We start from the raw sequence: 23,636 nt of genomic DNA on the forward strand, positions 1-23,636 counted from the left end.
GTCCCCTTAAAATCTCCCTAGAAAAGAAGTCTCAAATAGACAAAAAGGTAGATTCTTTTTAGACAATATCACCGTGAGACAAATTAGGATTAGGTACACTTTAATGATTAATTATAATTATAAACAGTTTTAAAAAAAATTATAACTATAAACAGTTAAAACGAGCATAGCTCAATCGTAATTGGCATTCGCACCCACACCATTGGCATATATTTCAATGGTAATTTGCTTTGTATATAGCTTGAGTTTAGCTCTGGTTGTTATGGTTTTGTTAAACATCACAAATTGTTCACAAACTGTTTTTTACCCACTTAAAAATTCACTCCTTACTCGCCCTTTTATTCCTTGTTTTTCTCAATTTAATACATGAGAAATTATTTAAGGAGGCTAGAACAATGTGACAGATAATTTTACACGATTGGGTGCAAGAGAGAGAAAATAAAAGTCATGGTTTAATCATGCATCCAAGGGTTTTCAAAGGGGGGCACAACTGTAATGTGACAGTCATATTAAATAATATTTCCTAATACAATACGGTGAAAAAAATAGAAAACACCATCTCATTACCACATTAATAGAAAATGTGTCCAGTATTGAATATGATAACAATATGCAATAACAAAGACAATTGATGAGGTTTGACCAAATCAAAAGTAGCGAATTGAAGCTTTTAAAATCACGAGGACCATCAAAACAAGCATAGCTCAACGGTAATTAGCATATACCTCCAACTAAGAAGATTGTGAGTTCAATCCCTCCCCGACATGTTGTACTCAAAGGGAAAAAAATCACGAGGACTAAATTGAAACTAAGCATAAACAATAGGTTCCAAATTGGTAAATTTTTGTTTACTTTGGTCATTGTACTTTCAAAAAGTCCATTCCAATCACTCTCCTTTTAAAAAGTGACTACAAATTTTATACATGACGGAAATCGTTTAATACAAATTTGTAGCTACATTCTAAGAAAATTTAATGAGTGAAGTCATACTAAATTTATAATGGAAAGAAATGAAAATAAATTGAAAATGTAGAAACAAAAATGATATCTTTTTAAAAGTACAAGGATTAAAACAGACATTGTAAAAATACATGGACAAAAATTAAAATTATATAGATCAAAATAGACGTTAGGAAGTAAAATGACGAAAATGAACCAAAGTGTAATTAATATTTAAATCTTAATTTGTTATTATTGGAAGATGCTAAATGTAAAGGGACTCTTTTAGCAAAGTCAAAGTAAACTACCTAAATGGGAAAGGGACTTGGGATTGGCTTCCTTGAACTTCACCTGGAAACTCCGTCTTCATTCCTTCTACCTAACTACCAGCCAAACCTCCAATATTAAACAAATCCTAATATGAGATATCTGTACATTTATTTAAGATTAAAATATTTTTAATTTTGATTTATTTTTATCTTTTGTACTTTTATAAAGTGACCATTTTTATCGTTTAATTTTAATTTTAATCTTATTTTTTCTATCAGAATTTTAATACAATACTGTCTACATATTTTTTGAAATGCAGAATTTGTTTTAACTTTTTATAAATACAGAAATGTATTTAATAAGAAACAAATTTTTTAAAATTAAAAGACTAAAATGAATTAGAATAGATCGGAACATATCGAGGGTGAATCACCCATGTCAATGTTGAATCGATTTACACGTGTAAATATACGACAGAAATTAATACCCTCATGTGAACTTATAATATTTGTTTTTTGAACTAATAAAAGGAAAAATGAAAAAAACGGAAAAGTAGTGGAAGCCTTTCTGTTTTCTGCGTCTCTTTCGCGAAACTTATTGCCATTTTCATTGCAACATTTTGGTCAGAGTATTTGTAATCTTCTTGAATCCTCTCTGTTTTCTTCTTCCTCTACAACTTCCTCCGCTTCTTCTTCGGCCGGCGACGGGAAAAATTTATGGCGATTCGGCAGATTTCTACTCAGCTGGAGCCGTGGAACCACTTGGACGGCAAAGTGGTGATGGTCACCGGCGCCTCCTCGGGGCTCGGCCGTGACTGCTGCCTCGATCTTGCCAGAGCCGGCTGCAGGATCATCGCCGCCGCTCGCCGTATCGATCGACTCCAATCTCTCTGCGACGAAATTAATCGCCTCGGTTTCTCCGGTTCCTCTTCCGTTGCGGCGGCGGAGATTCCTCGAGCTGTGGCGATGGAGCTTGATGTTGCCGCCGATGGAAAGAGTATCGAGAAGTCCGTGAGAGAAGCTTGGGACTCCTTCGGCTTCATCGACGCTTTGGTTAACAATGCAGGTTTGAGAGGTAATTTCTCTGTTTTCCAACTTCATTTTCTGTTTGGTTCTCTGGAAAATTCAGGGCGGATATTCGAATTTTCATCAAATCGATTTTAGAAAACCTTCTCAGTAGAAACTGTTTGGCTAGTTTTTGACGGATTGATGAGTTTCCCCAATATCTTGATCTTCAAGAAGGGGCAGAGATTTTCTGGTTGTGATGGATGGTTATTTTACTTGGTTTGAAGAATTTTAAGCCTATTTTGTGAATTGTGTATTTCTATAAACAAATCTTTTTATATCCTATCACATTAGGAACTGTGAAGTCTCCGCTGGAATTGTCTGAGGAGGAATGGAATCGAGTGGTGGACACGAACCTCAAAGGACCGTGGTTGGTATCGAAGTATGTGTGCATACATATGCGTGACTCCAATCGAGGTGGATCCATCATCAACATTTCTTCGATTGCTGGTCTTAGTAGAGGGCAACTACCGGGAGGCCTTGCCTACTCTGCTTCAAAGGCGGGCTTAAACACTATGACAAAGGTAATGTTATGTTACTTGTATCGACTAGTTTTTGGTCTTTAGAACTTGAGGGGATGCTTGGCTCATCATTTTGATAAATAAAGTTGTGTTACTTGAAGTTTGGTAAGTATTGGGGCAGGTAGCTTGTGTTTGAAATTCATAACATGAGATCAACAAAACTAAACTTCATAGTTTCATATCAGCTAGTGAGCCAAACACATATTTGCATGCTCTTTTCTGGTCAGTTTTTACCATCAGTTAATCAGCTATGGTATTGCTTTGAATTTTATGCATTGTGCTACCGATTTGTGACATCAATAGAAATCTCCTTTTGATAATTATACGTAACTTTGAGAAATTAATTTTATGACAACAGGTTATGGCCCTAGAACTAGGAGCACACAAAATCAGAGTGAATTCCATATCTCCTGGACTGTTCAAATCTGAGATTACACAGGGTCTCATGCAGAAAGATTGGCTTAACAACATAGCATTGAGAACTGTCCCTCTAAAAACATTTGGAACCTCTGATCCAGCATTAACAACGCTCATTCGATATCTAGTGCACCACTCTTCTGAATATGTCTCAGGAAACGTTTTCATAGTTGATGCAGGAGCCACATTACCCGGTGTCCCAATTTTCTCATCCCTTTGATTATTTATGCTCCAAGTTGATGGGCTTTTTAATTTTTTTATATGGAGGACCGTGCTCGAAACTCACCCCTATTCAAACTTATTACTATCTTGTTTAAATAATAGACTCTTCACATTTCAATTGTAACGTATGAAGTTGTCTTGGTATATTATGAATCTTTCTCCCTTCTAGTTGACATAGGATTATGTTCACATTTCTAGGCTTCATGTTAAAACTAAATTTTGGCTCAAGCCAAGAGTCTTGGCAACTTGGAGTTGACACTAAATAGAAGCAAATTCCTAACGAGCAAACATATTAAAGAAACCAGGTAGCATATTTCATGTTGAAAACACCCAAACAGGAAGAAAAGGAAGGAGGGTTCAGTGAGGAGGACTACAATCTTGCTGCAAGTAACACTGTATCGTAGAGTTTACGATTTTGACGGTGAGTGTTCGTGTCAGCTTATAATAAACTATACTATGGACTTAAAGACTAATTCTATGAGACAACGACAAAACTCTACAATTATATAGAGTCAAGAAATTCAACCGAACATTTTATGATATCCTATAACGTACGACCATGATATTTGAATTTTTTTTAACATATCTCTGGCAAGGAAATGAATCACTTGAATCAGCCTAGAATTTGTCACTCTGAGCATAACTCAACTTGGAAAAAAGAAGCTGAAACAATGAAGGATCCGAAAGAATCATCTCAAAGCTCACTCACTGTCTTCCAAACAAAAAATGAAGGTCTTTCAAATCATAGCAACAAAATGAAAGATTGAGGAAACTTAATAAATATGCAGGAGAAAAATTGCATACAGATTAAATTACCAAACATTTTGGACAGGGGACGAAAAAGGGAAGAAAATAGTTGGTTCGATTTTCTAAAGTAAAAAACAATCAAATAGTTCATCGGATCGATTTGAAGAAATTTGGTTGGTTTTAGCATCAGTTTCTAATAAGCTATAATAAAAAAAAAAAACGATCCGAATCAATCCGCCTAGAACAATGAACTCTCGTCATTAATCTTTTAAAATTCTCAAATCCAAATGAGCAATAAAGTTAGAAAACTACTGAAACCAAACCCTCCATGGCTCTATTCGCAAAGAAACAGATGGACGAATCCAATTAGGTTTCAGAGGCTCCATTACAGACCACTCGAATTTGGTAGAATGTAATGAATTGTTTCAAGAACTAAAACCTATCGAAATTCGATTTGAAAGTTTGGACTCCAATTTCCGATCGTAACCGAGAGAGGATTAAGATCGGAAACGATGAACATTGAACAAATAAACGACGGAGGCGGTCCGAATTACCAAAGAACAAATTGCGAAAAAACAGATCCACAGAAATTAAGAACAGAGCATGCGTATCTCATAGATCGGAGAAACTGAAGAAATTACAAAATATGAAGAGCGAAATGCGAAAGAGAAACTTGAAAGAACCAAAACTAACTAACCTTGGCCGAGAATTGAGAGTTGAGAGAGAGAGAACAGAAAAGTTTGAGCCCCATTTGGCATTTGATAACAATTTCCACGCGTGCGATACCCATTTTGATTTTCCTTTTTCTGAAAATCATAAAAATGTTGTAGCGAGCAAAGTTTTAAATTTATATGAAAATGTTGATGGGATGAATATTTTTAGAAAGATTATAAAAATAAAGTAAAAATTCGTAAAAAATATATAAATTGATAAATAAATATTTCATCATTTTTAGATAAGTTTAAAAAAGTTAATGTTAATCTTTTTTCTATATTAGTGACATGTTGAAAATTTTAAATTTTATTGATCTCTTTGTAATGTTATGAAAATGTCGATGTCAAAGTTATGAATATATAAAAATGTCGTCATGTCGACGAATATTTAATACCATGGTAGTTGGTAACTATTTTTTGTTTTTTAATTTTTAAAAATGGAAATCAGACATATTTGATTACTGTTTTCTCAATTTTCTTTTTTTAAAAGAGTAAGAGAAATGCATAAATGTGTCGGTGAGAGAAAAATATGTAGAGGTTGGAAAATAAAAATTTATATAATTGTGAGAAATTTTAGAGAGAGAAAAATATTTGGAGAGCAAGAGCTATCTTAAAAAGGATATTAGTAAGAGGAAGAGAGAGACAAATAAAAGGAGATGTTTCACCGGGAGAGTAAAAGTTGAAAAAAAAAATGTTAGAGAGAAAAAAAATAAGATATAAAAAGTAATAAAAGTTATAGTGAGAGAAAATATAAATAGAATTTTAGACGGAGAAAAGTAAAAATGTATTTGTTAGAGAGAAAAAAAAAGGTATTAGGGAGGAAGAGAAGTTTTAGACTGACAAATTTTAGAGATGTATATGTGAAAAATAAATTCAGATGGAAACATTTGGTGAAAAAAGTTTTGGAAAGTAAAAAGAAAAAATGGATAAATGTATTAGAAGAGAGAAAGGAAAGTAAAAGTTTGAGATGGAGAATTTTTTTTAGGAGAGAAATAAATTTGTTGGAGAGATGTTTGAAAAGAAAAAAGCACTAGAATAGTGAGATTTTTATTTTAAAATTATGCTGGTGTTTTGGTATATTTTCATGTTTAAGTAACTTTAAATTATTAGTTGAATTTCAAAAATAAAAATAAGTCTTGTCATAGATAAGAAAAAGTTCTATTTTCTCTAATTTGAATTTCGTTTATCTAAGAATTTCAAAACGAGAAAATATGGTGATTGTTTAAGATTTATGTAGTTATAAGAAAATATCTCATTAATTCTAGATTTTTCTCTCTATAAATAAAAGAAAAATACTCATAATTTAAGAATGCTATAAAACCTACTGTTATGGTAAACATAAAATCTCAATTATGACTTAAAAGTATCGAAGTGAGTTGTGTGTGGTTAACACTACCTTTTATATTTTGTTGGCTTCGTCGAGTCCTTTTTATTTTAGAAGATTGGTGCAAATTGATGATTTTAATAAGCCAAATTTATGCATCAACATTTGACATTGTTTGTGAGGACGACATGAGCATGTGTTAACTAAAAAAGTGTAAGAGAAGCTGTGTTCAAGTGATAAAAGTGGCCGAAGCAATGTTCAAGCAGAAGGAATGCTCAAGACACGTAAGTAGTGTTTGAAGCGACAAAAATGATAAAAGCATTATCAAGCAACAAACTTATCACAAATCGACACGAATATGAACGTCGGAAACCATCGTAATATTCTTAAAAAAAAAAAAAGAATAAGAAAAAATTGGCCATGAAATAGGGATTTGAAAATTTTGAAAATTCTCGTCCAACTGAGAACGTGGACGATTGCTGGCAATTGCTGGCAATTGGAACGATAATGGTGGCTGGGCAAGAGTTTCCGACTATGGTCCGTGCGAGTTTTTGACAACAATCAGAAATTGACACTAATTACCGTTGATCTAAACTTATATTGACATCAAAGTAAAAATAATATAAGAAACTAAATAAATCGAAGGTTGCACAAAAATCAAATTTACAATATTCAATGTTACAAATAATTATTATTTTAATTAGTTCCTCTTTACATGAAAGCTAATAATAAAGAAAAGTAATAAATAGATCTACCAAATAAATTAACTTTTTTTAGTTCGAAGTTAATAGTATCGTAATTTTTTTTTTCTCAATGAATGTAGAGATAAAGAACTAAACCTCTCTAACTTCGAACAAAATACGTTAACTATTTAGACGTTGATTATAATACTTTTACCTTAATGGTTATGTTCATGTTTTTTTTTTCTTTTTTCTTTCCTTTTTTTTTTTTTTTGAGACAGGTTACGTTCATGTTGAAATAAAAGAAATGAACTTAATATTAAAACTATGATAGGATTAAAATTACAATAATATTAAGCCAAGGTTCTCTCTCCCACCATGTGCCATTTTAATATTATTATTATGTGCTATTTAGAGTACATTTTCTGGAATCTCAAGAGGAAAAAAAAAGTGAACTTTTGGGGCTTCCTAAAAAAAATGGAGAGAATTGATGGGAGAGAACATATTTATTTACTTTTCTTTTTAAATTATTAGAAAAATGTTAAGCATTTTTTCGAACAAATTATTCCAATTGCAAAAGAGTATAACTAAAAGATATTTGAATAAAAAATATATATTATTTTGTTTATTAGTTCATAATTGATTAGCTTTTATTTAAAAGGTAATATATAAGACAATAATTTTTTCGATGATCAATCTTACTCTCAAGCAAGTTATTAAATGTTTGATGACTAAAATGAAGAAATTAAAAGATAAAGATTTTTTGATTTTTTTTTTGGTAATACTGAATTGTCAATTTCTTAATCGTGGCGAGAACAACAAGATTATTTTATTTTATTTTTCTTTTTCAAATAAATGCACCAATAAAGAAAAATTAAATTTTAGGTTAAAAAGTTTAAAATTATTAGATCCTACTGGTTAAACAAGGCAGGGCACAGAGATTTAAATCATGGACTAAAATATTATATCAATAATCAACTTGTTTTTGAAAAAAAGACTATAAATTTTTTGTAAATAAGAAGTGAAACTTTTTTGGACAAATTAGTAATTGTACATAGAAAAATCATTGAGGATATATTTTACACTCATCAATAATAATAAGATTTAGAAAGTTGGTATAAAATTTCCACCTGTTTATGAACTAATGAAAATTGATTCAATAGACAATCATGTAAACATCTCAACACTCAAAGAATTGGAATTTTTTTTAAAATAATGTTTCTTTTAAAACTTTTTTCAAAAATATATTCTCCAACAAACTATCTTTTTTTTTTCAAAATCTACTTAACTCGTGCGTGGCACTCCAAGATATTTTTAAGAAGTCTATTTTTTAAAACAATCGTTTAAAAATAAAATTTTAAATCATATGGTATTTTAAATTCTAGTATAATGTATGTTTATTCCATTCTCTAAAATCCAATAAAGTGTTGACTTATGGATTTCCGTTTTCCTTTCTCCTATCACACTATGGGAGTTGGCCATGTCTGAAATTGTTACCTTAACTGCATGATTTTTGTCATCGCAGAAGGGAATATCCAATTTGTGGAATAAGGACTTGCCACTTGGTGAAAATTCATATTCTGCTTTACGACATCTAGACTTGAGTTCTAAGCCTCCACATAATATTTTTTCATCATCGTTCTCTACTTCTTCATTAGTATTTATAGGAAGATATCATTTGATTTAATTTATTTTATGACAGATTTAATTTATATTTTGAATACTTGATTAGTTAAAATGAATTTTTAAATTTGATTTATTTTAAGATTTTGCTAAATTTTTTTAGTTTAATTTAATTTAAAGTTTGTTTAAAAAATAGATTTCTCAACGGCCCGTTTATTTTAAGATTTGTTTTAGTTAAATTTAAATAATAAAATCTTGAATGCCAGGCATGAGTTAAAAGAGATTTAAAACAATATATAACATGTCGTGCCTTGAAAAGACGAGAAACTATTTCCAAGCATGGTGTAAATCTATATATATTTTTGGAAAAAATTTTAAAATAAACATTATTAAAAAAATGTCCCAAAGAATTGTGTTGACCATAAAATATTTTGTAGTTAAAAATTGTAGACAAAATTTAAAGGGTAAATCTATTGTCCTTGAGATTAAAAATATTGTCCTTAAGATTAAAAACAATGCCTAAATTACCCTTATTGTCCTTAAGATTAAAAATATTGTTCTGGAAGAAACTTTTTTTTGGCAATATTGTCCTTAAAGATTAAAGACAATGCCTAAATTACCCTTATTAAATTCTTACGTTTCTAAAAAAATCCTTTCAATCCTGCGGTTCTTCTCTCATTTATTTAGGGGATTAAATTCCCTTACTAAATTATTATTTTATTAAAAAAAAATTTCAAATCTCACGGTTCTTCTCTCCTTTATTTAAGGGATTTTTTCTTTGTCATTTTAATACATTTATTTAATTTGAAATGAACCATAAAAAGAATGTGAAAAACAATTAAAGAATTTTGAAAATCTGAATAAAATTGTTGTCCATTAACTTTTCTTTTGCCTACTCAAAATATTATAACCAATCAATCATGAAAATTTTCGGACTTTTTCCTCTTTCATTCTCGATTTCCTTTGATGTCATCAATATTTTTACATTCAGCCTAAATATAATATTGCCATCAACAATGGTTTCACCATCGTCAAAATGATCAACTAAAAACATAATTCGTTACTTCATAGAGAAGATTGAGGAAAAAAAAACTAAGCAAAGTTGTAAGAGATAATTTTTTTTCATATGAAAGAAACGAAATAAAAATATTTATGACTGCTATGGATATTATTGCGCATTAAAACTGAAAAGAAAAAAGAAAAAGAAAAATGAACATCCTTGTTTTATTACTTTTTTATTTTTTTATAAACAAGTATGATTTCAACTAAAAAAAAGTCACTTCTTAGAAAATGAAATATGAATGTGCTTGTTGTTTAATTTTTATTTTTCTAAAAGAAAACATTGAAGGAATAAAAATAATTAACATTTTATAAGGTCATTTAATCTAACTCGATTAGTATTGTCGGAGGACACGTGTCGGCCACAACTTAATCTACACTTTTTCAATACATATTATCTCAACGAAGAGAATGCAAATCCGTTTCAATGCAATTAAATTAAAAACATAATAATGATATAACAATTTTATTTGAATAGTTTAATCACGACATTTAATTAAATTTATCAAAGTTTATTTCCTATAGATACTAAAATAGATCTAAAAATATCATGTGCATACGTGTTATGCACTAGTTAAATTAAAAGGAACAACATTTGCCTCATGAGCTACACGTGAAGGAGTTCGTCAAGGTTGGAGGCTATCTCCATCCCCGCCCCGTTGGGGATTTTTCCCCACCTTCGCTCTCGTCCCAAAAATTTTGGGGGCGAGTACGGAGTGGAGATTCCCCAATATATATTTTTATTTTTATTTATTTATTTTATTTTTTAAGAAAGATTTATAAAGAAATTTGACTATTACTAATACGATAAGAAATTAGGTTGGGACTTTTTGTTAAAAAAATTAGAAAAGTATATATAATAATTAATATATTATATTATTTTCTATAAAAAGATAAAAAGTATTAAACAGGTATGGTGCGGGGAAACCTCTCCTCATCCCCCTCACCATCCGGCAACTCAAATAGGATCTTAGGTTTGATCCGTCTCTGGTCAAACTGGGGATTTCCGTGACTTGACTGGGTCTTTTTTGCCATCCCTACTCCAGCCACGACTACCAATCTCGTATGGTGCCTCTACCTCTTTCTCTCTATGTAAAATTTAACACTTCCTGCTGAGATTTGTACAATTTCTAACGTAACTGAGATCGCATGAATCCCAGGTTGAGATTAATGCAATTTCAAACGAGAGATTGCACAAATCTTGTGTTGGGTAAATATATGCTATATATATTAACTGTATAATACTGACAAACAGATTATAGCATAACTGACTACAAATGATATAAATTTGAACAACTCGATGAACACCAAAACTTGATAAAATAGTCGAGGCACGCTTCAATAGTGCTGACCAAAAGACAATTATTCGCCTTGTACAAGTTGCTAGCAGACTACAGCGATCGTCTCGGTAGGATACAACGACTAACTCCGGTAGAACTGCAACCTCGAACTACTCGGATCTGGCAGAACTCTTAGATACTTGCTCTTAACACAAACAAGAATAAGAACTTAAAAAGAAGAGAGAATTCTTGTGAGAGGAGGAGAATACTCAATTGAGGTATGGTTGGATATCTCAAAATGAAGCAAAACAACAACTATATATAATTGTCCAAAACAAGTAACATCTCACAAGTTTTTAACACAAATAAAGTTACAAATGTTTAACTTTGTAACTTTAACAAAATCAAAAGAAAAAAACTCATTATTTAAAGATATAACTTCAATTTCAATAAAATGAAGAAACATAACAACTAAAACAATTGATAAACAACATGTAAAATGTGATTCACAACGTATATGTGAATTAATAGTTACGAATTTAATTTCCGGATGTTAAATTCGTAAATATTCAACGGTTTATCAACTATTTATCAAAATCACTTTCTTTCACCCATCAAAACTCCAACAATCCCCCACATGAAAGAAAGTCATCAGACAGACAAAACAAGACCAAGACGTTGAGAGCAAATAGATAAGTTATGCATCAGGAGAGGTGTCTTTTGGACTTGAACCTTCCTTAGTGAATATTTATCGAATTTACCGAAGAAATAGTGAGAACTAGCTCTGGAACTAACATTCTCATGATAAATTGAGACAACAAATATCACACATAACTTATCTTGTATCTTTGAGTTCTATACGGTTGTGTCCATTTTGGTCCTGGACAAGATCCTGAATTCATGAGAGTTTTAGAGAACATAAGCCATTTGAAAAGTTCTCATAGAACCAACCCAATTCTACTCTTACATAGGTGATATTGATTAAGAGTATTCTGCCACTACTCCTCTGTAATCAAGATATCAATATGACCTCAACATCAACAGATCACACACACAACATCATAGACATGGGATGAAACTATAAGTTTCTTAGTGTGTGAACTATGAATTATCCCGCCAGTTTGCCTATTGAACCTAGATCTTGGGATCTTCAGTCAACTAGGTTAGGTTATCATCATCAGATTTTCATTTCATAGGCTTTGGCCCCCATTTCCCTCGATATATATGCAACATTCTCTTTTGATTTTACATAATTAATGGAAATTATTTCATTAGAGAGCAACTGCCTGATAGAATTATGTCTGCGTCTTATGTGTCGTGACTTCCCATTGTAGACATTATTCTTAGCTCTTATTGAGGCTGCTAAACTGTCACAATAAATACATATGGCACTTACAGGCTTCGGCCACAACGGAATATTTTCAAAAAAGTTTTGAAGCCATTCTGCTTCTTCTCCAGCTTTATCAAGAGCTATAAACTCTGATTCCATAGTAGATCTTGCTATACACGTTTATTTTGAAGATTTTCATGGCACATCTGATTCGCCTAAGATAAATATGTACCCACTGGTTGACTTAGTCTTCATGCTATCAGAGATCCAGTTAGCATCACTAAATCCTTCCAGTACTGATGAATATTTTGTATAATGCAATCCATAGCCTAAAGTGTACTTCAAATACTTTAAAACTCTAACTAGAGCATTCCAATGATCATGCGCAGGATTACTAGTGTATCTTGTCAATCTTCCTACCGAATAGGCAATATCAAGTCTTGTACAATTCATTATGTACATTAAACTACCCACAACTCTAGAGTATTCTAGAGAAGATACACTTTCACCATTATTCTTCTTCAACTTACAATTTGGATCAAACGGAGTAACTATCGGTTTACTCTCAAAATGACCAAATTTTCTCGACACTTTCTTTATGTAATGTAATGAGATTTAGAAAGTATATGTCAATTTGGATTTCTTGTTATTTTGATTCCAAGGATAACATCAGCAAGACCAAGGTCTTTCATATCAAAGTTGGAATTCAACATCCTTTTAGTGGAATCAATGACACTTCTAGTTGCACATTATCAACATATCATCCACATATAAGCAAACAATGACGCAATCTTAATCTATGGTTTTAACATAGACACATTTATCACACTCATTTATCTTAAATCCATTAGATAACATAGTGTGATCAAACTTCTCATAACATTGTTTGGGTGCTGGTTTCAACCCATAAAGAGACTTGACAAGTTTACAAACCTTATTTTCAAGTCCTTCTACAACAAACTTTCTGGTTGTTCCATATAGATTTTTTCATCTAAATCTTCATATAAAACGCAGTTTTTACATCCATTTGGTGTATTTCCAAATTTCGTAAAGCTGCTATAGCGATTAACATCCTTATAGATGTAATCCTCGTCAATAGAGAATAGGTATCAAAGAAATCTAGCATTTCTTTCTGATGATAGCCTCTATCTACTAAACGGGTTTTATATTTATCAATAGTGCCATCAGCTTTTAGCTTTCTTTTGAAACTCCGTTTACTTCCAATTGGATTAGTTCCAGGAGGTAAATCAACCAATACCCAGGTATTGTTTTGCAAAATAGATTCTATCTCATTATTGATAGCTTCTCTCTAATAAGGTGCATCTGGAGATGACTAAGCTTTTGAAAATTTTGAGGCTCCCCATCTATCATATATGTCATGAAATCAGGTCCAAAAGAAGTAGTTTTCTTAGCTTTTTGCTTCTTCAAGGTTCGATCTCAGTTTTTTGATTGTTTTGACCTTTTGAAGAGCTAGTCTCATGATTTCTTTTTGTACCATTACCTTTGGGTATTTCTTCTTTAAAGGAAATATATCTTCAAAGAATTCAGCTTCGATAGATTTCATAATAGTATTATTATTAATATCAGGTATTTCTGATTTAATTACCAGGAATCTATAAGCAACACTATGCATAACATAGCCTATAAAGACACAATCAACTGTCTTAGATCCAAGTTTTGCCTTTTGGTAAAGAAACTTGTACCTTTGCCAAACCCCCCCACACTTTGAGTATTTTATATGAGGGTAACTTCTTTTTCCACATTTCATAAGGTGACTTATTAGTCTTCTTACGTGGAATTTTATTTAAGATAAAATTTTCTGTAAGCAAAGCCTCCCCCTACAAATTATGGGATAAACATGAACTATTTAACATGCAATTAACCATGTCCTTAAAAGTTCGGTTCTTTCTTTCAGCTATACCATTTTGTTGTGGTGTATAAGGTGCTGTAGTTTGATGGATTATACCATTAACTTCACAAAATTCAGAAAGTGATGATGATTCATATTCACCACCTCTATCTGATTTAAGCACTTTTATTTTCCTCTCAAGTTGATTTTCAACTTCTGCCTTATATGTTTTGAAAACATCTAAGGTCTCATCTTTACTATGTAATAAATATACATAGCAATATTTACTACAATCATCAATGAATGTGACAAAGTATCTCTTACCACCTCTTGTGGGAGTATTTTTCAAATCACATATATCACTGTGGATTAAATCAAGTAACTCATTACTTCTTTTCACAGACGAAAATAACTTTCTAGAAAACTTTGATTCAACACAAACTTCACATTTGTGTTTATTATCAATGTTAAATTAGGCAATAGTCCTACACTTACGATTCTTTGTAAAGAATGATAATTGACATGCCCCAGCCTAGAATGCCATACATCACACAACTCAACAATATAAGCAGAAGAGTTGTTATTATTATTGTTGTTCTTGGACACTTGTGCCAGTACATTTAATTTGAACATGCCATCATTCAGATAGTCCTTTCCCACGTACATACCCCCTTAGTCAGAATAAACTTATATGACTCAAATACAAGCTTGAACCCATTTTTGTTAAGTAGGGTTCCTGACACAAGACGATTGTTTCGAATCTCTGGCACATGTCACACATCAGTGAGGGTAAGTATCTTTCCAAAAGTCCATTTCAGCAGGACTTTTCCTCTGCCTTCCACTGAGGCTGTTGAAGCATTTCCCATGTACAGTTTATCACTGCCATCAAGCTTCTCATAAGTGGTGAATAGTGATTTATCCCCACAGACCTGCCTAGTAGCACCAGTATCAATCCACCAGCCTTTGGTTTCAGAGGCCATATTTACCTCAGAGATGACAACAATTAAATTGTCATCTTTCACAATGTTGGCTTGATTGTTGGAGCTTTGTCCCTTCTTGTGTCTACAATTTGCAGCTATATGGCCACTCTTGCCACAAACCCAGCAGATTGCACGAATGCGCTTGTTAGCGTCATTCCTTAGCCCAAGATTCACATTCTTCGTCTTTGCTTGATTATTCTTGGGATGACGACTTGAAGCTTCAGCAATATGGGCATTAGCTTCAACTTTACGTGGCTCTTTATCTCCCTTTGTGTTGTCCTCTTCAATGCAGAGTTTCACAGTAGATTCTCCATGGACAACTCCTTTCGCTTGTGTTTGAGATAACATTTGAATTCTCTCCAAGCAGGAGGCAACTTCTCAATCACAAGAGCAACTTGGAATGGTTCATTAATAACCAATCCTTCACTTTGCAAATCACTGATGATAATTTCCAATTCTTCCAATTGGTTGACTACCAACTTGGTATCAACCATTTTATAATCTAAGAATTTTCCAACAAAGAATTTCGTAGTACCAGCATCTTCCAACTTATACTTCTTATCTAATGCCTCCCACAATTGCCTTGAAGTATCAAAAGCATTGCAGTAGACATTCTACAAGGTATCATCCAGGCAATTCAGGATGTAGTCGCGACATAGAAAGTCTGAATGCAACCACGCTTGCTTGGCAGCTTCAGTTTCAGGAGTGATTGCTTCTAGGGGAGTAGTTGGGCATATCTCCTTTAGGATGTGAGTAAGATTTAGAGTGGTGAGGTAGAAGATCATCTTCTCCGGTTTTTCAGCATTTGATTTGACAATGGTTGATCCCATCATCGTAGGAGTAGAACTCACACTTGCTCTTAACACAAACAAGAACAATAACTCAAAATAAGAGAGAATTCTTGTGAGAGGAGGTGAATACTCAATTGAGGTATGCTTGAATATTTCAAAATGAAGTAAAATAACAACTATATATAGTTGTCCAAAACAAGTAACATCTCACAAGTTTTTAACACAAATAAAGTTACAAATGTGTAACTTTGTAACTTTAACAAAATCAAAAGAAAAAACTCATTAATTAAAGATATAACTTCAATTTCAATAAAATGAAGAAACATAACAACTAAAACAATTGATAAACAACATGTAAAATGTGAATTAATAGTTACAATTTCCAGATGTTAAATTCGTAAATATCCAACGGTTTATCAATTATTTATCAAAATCAGTTACTTTCACCACCCGTTCAAACTCCAACATCTTCAACTTCTATGCAATTTCAATAATGAATCTTGGCCTAAAATTTGTTCCATTCAATTTTAGCATACAAAAAACGCTCTCCCATATCTGGCATTCATTTTTCAATATTTATTCTTTTTATCAAGTCAGACTTTTTTTTTTTTGGAATCACATGAATTTCTTCCCAAATCTCGAGAAAAGCTCTCGTAAAGTTTCATTCCATCTTTCGTGCTCTTTAATTCGACCCAATACAAATTTGATATTTTTATTCAAATAATCGAGAGTTAAATAATTTAAGAGTGATTTTGTAATCCAACTTTCACCAAAATAATAATAACAATAAGGTTAAAAACCATATTGGAGGGTCAGAAAAACTTAAAATTTGAAAAGGGTAAAAAAATTCAATCCAAACAACTTTGGGAGTAAAAAAATGTTAATTTCCACACAAACAAAGGACAACAGAAAATTATATTAAAATATTGATTAAAATATAAACAATCAACTTGTTTTTTTAAAAAAGACAAAAGAAATATTAGTAAATCAGATCTGGGAATCTTTTGCTGGACAAAGTAGTTTTATATTTTAAACTAGTAATAACTGTACATAAAGTAGGATCATTGAGAATATATTGTACACATCAATAATGTTTGTTTATACAAAATTCCCACATGTTTTTTTTATTCAATGAAAGTTGTTTCAATAAACAATTATGTCAACGTTTCAAAATTTGTGTTAACAATAAAATATTTTATAGAAATTAAATAAAAAATTTAGACATAATTAACATAATACAATACTCAAATTATGTTATTATATTTAATAATTAATTGAGTTCTCTTAATTTTTTTTTAAAATTTAGTGACAACTACAAAAAACAGTTGAAAGACATTCTTTTTTAATAAATGTTGAATCTTATTATAGACTCTAAATTTTCAACCTTATTTCCTTTTAGATCGTAAATTTTCAAATATTCTATTTTAGTGTATAAGTTTTGTCTCGATTGATTTAGATATATATCTCCGACAAAATCGTGACTTTGAATTCCCACCCCACTTGTAATGATAAAAGAAAAGTTCCAAATAATAGTTTAGTTTGCAAGATCTTAGATCTTAATAAAATTACTAATAAAAAGTTAGACTAAAATAATTTTGTATACAAATAGGGGTGAATCTAGATAACAAATTTTGGACCGTTGTCCATGTATTTTAAAATATTTGTTGCAGTCATTATATTTAAGATTCCTATTTGAAAACTTTTAACAAAAATTCTAAACACAACGAAAACCCTTCCATACAAAGTTATAACTGCATTTCATAAAAATTATTGAAAATGATGTTGTGGTGAAATTGCGATAGAAAAAATAAGATTAAAAACCGAAATGAAAGGACCAGAACGGTCACTTTTCAAAATTGAACCATCGAAAATTATAAAGATTAAAATGAATAAAGTATTTTGAGAATAGAAAAAGTAAAACATAGATGAAAATAAATTTTTGAATCTCAAACATTTTATAATAACTTGCGTTTGTTTTGTTACCGTTATTTATTTCCAATTTCACACATCGCAACATGTTGCTCTAACAAACCCGCCGGCTAATTCTCCCCCACTTCTTCCGTTGGAAAACTCTGCAGCTTCTTCATCTGACGGATACTGGAAAAAATGGCGGTCCGGCGAGATAATTCTGCTCCGGTGGAGCCGTGGAACGAGTTGACCGAAAAGTGGTGATGGTGACCGGAGCCTCAACGGGGCTGGGGCGGGAGTTCTGTGTGGATCTTGCTAGAGCTGGATGCAAAATCATCGCTGCTGCTCGCCGTATCGATAAACTCCGATCTCTCTGCGACGAAATTAATGGACTAGATTTCTCCAGTTCCTTGTTGGTATCCTCCGCCCCTGCCTCGTCCAATGCCGCGGCGGAGAGCCACCGTGCTGTGGCAGTGGAGCTCGACGTTAGCTCGGATGGAAAGACTATCGAGAAGTGCGTGAAAAAAGCTTGGGATTCTTTTGGTTTCATCGATGCTTGGTTAACAATGCTGGATTAAGAGGTACATTGTATAAATTTTGAAGAAGGAAGGTAGAAAATAAAATATTTTTTCTATTTTTTTAAAGAGTCGACTTATTCTTGGGTTATTTATTTATTTTGTTTAGTATATGTCAATTAAAAGTGAGTTATATGCAGACAAAAAAATACTCTCATATGGATGATCACAAAATAAATCTCATCTTATTTTTAAAAGTGATCAAAAGCAGAAGTATTTATATCCTTCTGCCAAAATATAGTTTGATAAATACAGAGACTCCCAAACTATTTAAAACAGAATTATAAACTCATAACAGCATACTGATATATTTAACTAAACTATCCTCTCAGTAACTAATTTGCAACTTAATGAGCTGTCTTAATACCCCCTCAAGCCAATGGAGCAAGGAGACACTACATTGAGCTTGGATTTAAGAGGCAAAAAACTAGCAGCAGAGAGAGGCTTTGTAAACAAGTCTGCAACTTGAGCTGAGGCTGGGAGATGACAAACAAACAATTTCTTTTGAAGAACCAAATCCCGAACGAAATATATATCCAACTCGACATGTTTGGTTCGGGAATGGAGAATTGGATTTGCACTGAGGTGAACAGCCCCTAGATTATCACACCACAGCGTAGGGGATCGAGGAAGAAACAAGTGCAGATCAGAAAATAAGGATTGAACCCATATCAAATCAGTAGTAGCATGTGCTAGGCTTCGGAATTCAGCCTCAGTACTGGAACGGGAGATAATAGGTTGTTTCTTCGAAGACCAAGTAATAAGGTTGCCTCCCAAGTATATACAAAACCCGGATGTGGAGCGTCAGTCATCAGGATCCGACGCCCAATCTGAATCTGCAACCCCTGAAGATGAAGATCAATAGCTTTCGAAGATATAGTCCATGATCAAATGAACCTTTAAGATAACGAAGGATTTGTTTAACTGCTTGCCAATGAAGAGTAGTTGGAGCATGCATGAATTGACACACCTTGTTAACGCTATACGCCAGCTCAGGACGTGTAATGGTGACATATTGTAGAGCTCCAACCGTACTACGATACAAATGTGGATCAGCAAATTTCTCACCCTTAAAAGCAGACAAAACACTGCCACTAATCATTGGTGTAGCAATTGGATTGGACTCATGCATTTTTGTCTTATGAAGGAGGTCAGAAATATATTTAGATTGACACAAAATAATCCTCCAGCCTCTGGATATGAGACTTCGATACCCAAAAAGTAACTCAAAATTCCAAGATCCTTAATAGAAAATTGAGCATGCAAAGCAGCCACAAGACTATCAATATCAGATTGAGAGCTACCCGTTATGATCATGTCATCCATAAACCAGAACATAGCAATGAGAGGAGCAGTATGTCTAACCAAAAGTGAGGTATCAGCTCGAGAGTTAGAGAAGCCCAGAGTATGTAAAAACTGACTTAGTCGATCAAACCACGCCCGTGGTGCTTGCTTCAGCCCATATAAAGCTTTATGGAGCTTGCAAACCAAAGGAACAGTACCAGAAACTTCCATACCAGGTGGTTGGGCCATCAAGACATCTTCCGAAAGAAAACCATGAAGGAATGTATTATTGACATCAACCTGTCTCAAAGACCAGCCATTAGAGAGAGCAAGAGTCAGTAATACCCGAATAGTAATAGGTTTCACAACTGGACTAAACGTTTCAGTGTAATCAATATCAGCTGCCTGATGAAATCCTTTGGCTACAAGACGAGCCTTATAGCGAGCAATTGTGCCATCTGAATTTCGTTTAATCTTATAAACCCACTTGCATCCTATGACTTTCTTATCAATGGGGCGAGGGACTAAGACCACGTTTGATTACGTAGAAGAGTCTCATATTCCTCTTTCATAGCTACCCGCCAGTGTTCACAATGTAAAGCCTCATTGACTGTAGGAGGTTCAATTTCCAGATACTGACTAAAAAATGCCTTGGGTTTGAATATCCCATTTTTGGATCGAGTAACCATAGTGTGTGTATTGGAAGGGGGCAGAGAAGGAGCAGTCTCTAAAACTGGAACATTAGAGTTTGGAGGAGGTGGAGGTGGAGATAGAGGTGGAGGTGGCAGAATAGGACTGGTAGGAGACATAGGTGCAGCAGGTATAGAAGGATTAGATATTAAAGGAGGAGTGGCAGAGGGAAGAAAAGAAGAGGAAGGAAAATTACAATAAGGAGTTGAAGAAACAATTGGGATAGAAGAGGAAAACTAGAAGAAGAGGCAGTAGCGAAAGAAGGAAATAGTTTTTGAAAATGGAAAACATTGTTCATCAAACCGAACATGTCGAGATATATACAAACGCCCAGTAGAAGCGAGACATTTGTAACCTTTATGATGAGAACTATAACCAAGAAAAAGACAAGGAATAGATCGAGATTAGATTTTATGATTATTGTAGGCACGAAGGAAGGAAAACATAAGCAACCAAAAGTCTTCAAGAATGAATAATCAGGGGGACGGCCAAACAACTTTTCAGTAGTGGTAAGTCCATGAAGAGCCGTAGTGGGAAGTTTGTTAATGAGATAAGCATCGGTGGAAAAAGCATTATCCCGAAGGACAACGGAATGGAAGCTTGAGATAAGAGCGTAAGACCCATATCAACAACTTGACGATGTTTTCTTTCGACAAGGCCATTGTGTTGTGAAGTATATGGACATGACATGCGATGTTCAATACCATTGTTTTGAAGAAAAGGAGCAAAGGAACGAAATTCACCACCACCATCCGTTTGAAGACGGAGAATGGAACAGTTCAAGGATTTTTCAGCAAGATTTTTAAACAATAAGAAGGCTTGAAAGGCTTCAGATTTATTATGCAGAAAATAAATCCATGTATAACGAGAATAAGCATCAACAAAGCTAATGAAATAGCGAAAACCATTGCGTGAAGACACAAAGCCGGACCCCATAAATCTGCAACAACCAATTGGAGTGGAGCATGATATTGGGTTTGAGAGGATTGAAAAGGGAGATTATGAGATTTAGCTATAGCACACGCATGACACAAAGAATGTATTTTATTGAAGAAACAGAAATATTACATAGACGCAATACATGTTGAACAGTAGAGAAAGCCGGATGACCTAATCGTCTATGCCAGATATCTAAAGCAGAAGAATTACAAACAATAGGAGAATGCAACATAGGAGAATCAAAAAATTTAAGGTTGTAGTAAGAACAGTGGAAGAATCATTACAGGGAGAGGGATGATTCAAACTGACATTGGATAAAGGTGGAGATGAAGCCTTTTGCAACTCGAATTGATATAACCCTTCATGAACTTTCCCTTGAAGAAGCAGCTGGCCAGTTTTGATATCCTTCACAAAACAATGAAAAGGATGAAATTCAAAAAACACCTTATTATCTTGAGAGAATTGACTGACGCTAATTAAGTTTTTGGCAATTTGAGGAACATGTAAGAGATTTCGCAAATGAAAGACAGGTTTGACAGGATGTAAAGAGGTTTTTGGTTGAAGATAGGTAGAGCCAGTGTGAGAGATGTCCAAACCTGTCCATTTTCCAACTTGAATTTTACCATCACCATGATACTCAGATCCAAGTGAGAAGTTTCCAAATTCATTTGTAACATGATTAGTCGGCCCAGAGTCACGGTACCAATTAGAGTCTCTGTTGAAGTCTTGAGCGACCATCAATGCTTGCATCTGTGAAGGAGAAGCACTATTCATGGAAAAATTTCCATTCTGAGTAGCAGGCGATGAGAAAGCATTGTGACTTGGAGTATTGAGAGGAAATCCAGATGAAAAGCCCGCAGGAGAAAAAGTATTAGGGTTCATATTTGGACCAAGAAAATTACGCTCAAATCGCATATAGCACCGCAGAGCTGTGTGACCAAATCGTCCGCAAATCTGACATTGTGGCTTGTTATTTCCGGTCCAATTCCGACGATTCGATGATCTGTTGTTAGTACCACGTCCCCGCTGAGAATAATTTGACTGATGGGGATTGAAGCATTTTGACTGATGCAAATTGTTTTTCTTGCTCGAATCATTGAGAGTAAGATTAACCGAAGGAAGCGATCCATCAGAGTTGATGAGATTCCTTTCATTTCGACCTTCTTGTTGAAGAAGAAGTGAGCAGACTTCCTGAAGTGTTTGTGGCATATTCGAGCAGTAATAACAGAGATAATCGCATCAAATTCAGGTCCGAGGCCAGCTAAAATGTGCATAATGTGATCCTCTGTGGACAGCTTCTTACCCGCAATTGCTAAGGAGTCAACCAAATTCTTGATTTTAAGAAAATAATCCTTGAGGCTCAGATTACCTTTCTTGAAATTTTCCAGTTTCAATTTCAATTGCATTACCCTAGCCAGGGTGCGAGAAGCAAACATGCATTCCAAAACTGTCCAGATTTCTCTCGCCGATTTGCAATCAAGCATTTGTGATAAAATGTCTTCATTCATCGAACCAAGAAGCCAAGCAGAGATGAGTTTGTCCTGCTTAATCCATTCAAATACGCCGGATTTTGTTGCAGAGAAGAGGATGAACTTTCATCTTCTGTGGTTTGAACAAATTGAGCAGGAGTATCTTCATTCGAATCAATGTAACTTTCTAATCCATTTCCTTGAAGTGCGGTGCGAATTTGAAATTTCCACAGTAGATGATTATCATCATTCAATCTAACAATTGAGACTTTACTCCCTGGATTAATTGTCTTGCTTGCTTGAATTATTCTAGCAGCATCTGAATTTCTTATTGAAGATAGAGAAGCCATTCGAGTATCTTTTCAAGAACCCGTCGTTAGACTGTGGCTCTAATACCAAAGACAAAAAATACTCTCATATGGATGATCACAAAATAAATTTCATCTTATTTTTCAAAAGTGATCAAAAGCAGAAGTATTTATATCCCCCTGCCAAAATATAGTTTGATAAATACAGAGACTCCTAAACTATTCAAAACAGAATTACTAAACTCATAACAGCATACTGATATATTTAACTAAACTATCCTTGAGCTATGCTCGCTTTGACGAGCATAGCAATCTACTCGGGCCACTCTCACCTATATAGATCAAAGGACGAGCCCTCACGGGCAGGAGTCCATCACTCACTCAGGATTGAGAATGAGTTGTCTGGTCATCCTAAGAAATAGCAATCTATTAGTTAACGGTGTTACACCTAAAGATTGCCTATTTCGTGGTCCGGTCTTATACTAACTCATTGTACAGGATACCCCTACTCGCATGTCTCCACACAAACGACCTGGATCGAGTCGTCTGTAACCTTTACAGAGTGGGCCGTATCCATAGTGTTGCTAGGATAAAGTACTCAGCCTTATCCATATACTATAGACCCTTTAGGTTATTCACGGGATATTATTCATT

The 23,636-nt window shown here is 33.5% G+C and overlaps 1 protein-coding gene and 1 long non-coding RNA gene across 2 annotated transcripts; one reads left to right on the forward strand and one right to left on the reverse strand.

Moving 5' to 3' along the window:
- Nucleotides 1-1,676: 1,676 nt before the first annotated feature.
- LOC148213279 (uncharacterized) lies at nucleotides 1,677-5,021 on the reverse strand. Its single transcript, XR_015791787.1, has 2 exons — nucleotides 4,878-5,021; nucleotides 1,677-2,324 (listed from the first exon to the last, which is right to left on the reverse strand). It is a non-coding gene; the product is annotated as an uncharacterized LOC148213279 (long non-coding RNA).
- Nucleotides 1,926-3,606, forward strand: LOC111021766 (uncharacterized). The gene is made up of 3 exons (XM_022298809.2): nucleotides 1,926-2,283; nucleotides 2,568-2,797; nucleotides 3,153-3,606. Exons 1-3 carry the CDS (start codon nucleotides 1,926-1,928, stop codon nucleotides 3,429-3,431), a joined length of 867 nt encoding a protein of 288 aa, XP_022154501.1. The 3' UTR covers nucleotides 3,432-3,606.
- Nucleotides 5,022-23,636: the final 18,615 nt, after the last annotated feature.

This window comes from Momordica charantia (genome assembly GCF_013281855.1).
Source record: "Momordica charantia cultivar OHB3-1 chromosome 1 unlocalized genomic scaffold, Mcharantia_2.0 BLBB01000001.1, whole genome shotgun sequence".
In the NCBI taxonomy this organism is placed as follows: domain Eukaryota; kingdom Viridiplantae; phylum Streptophyta; class Magnoliopsida; order Cucurbitales; family Cucurbitaceae; genus Momordica; species Momordica charantia.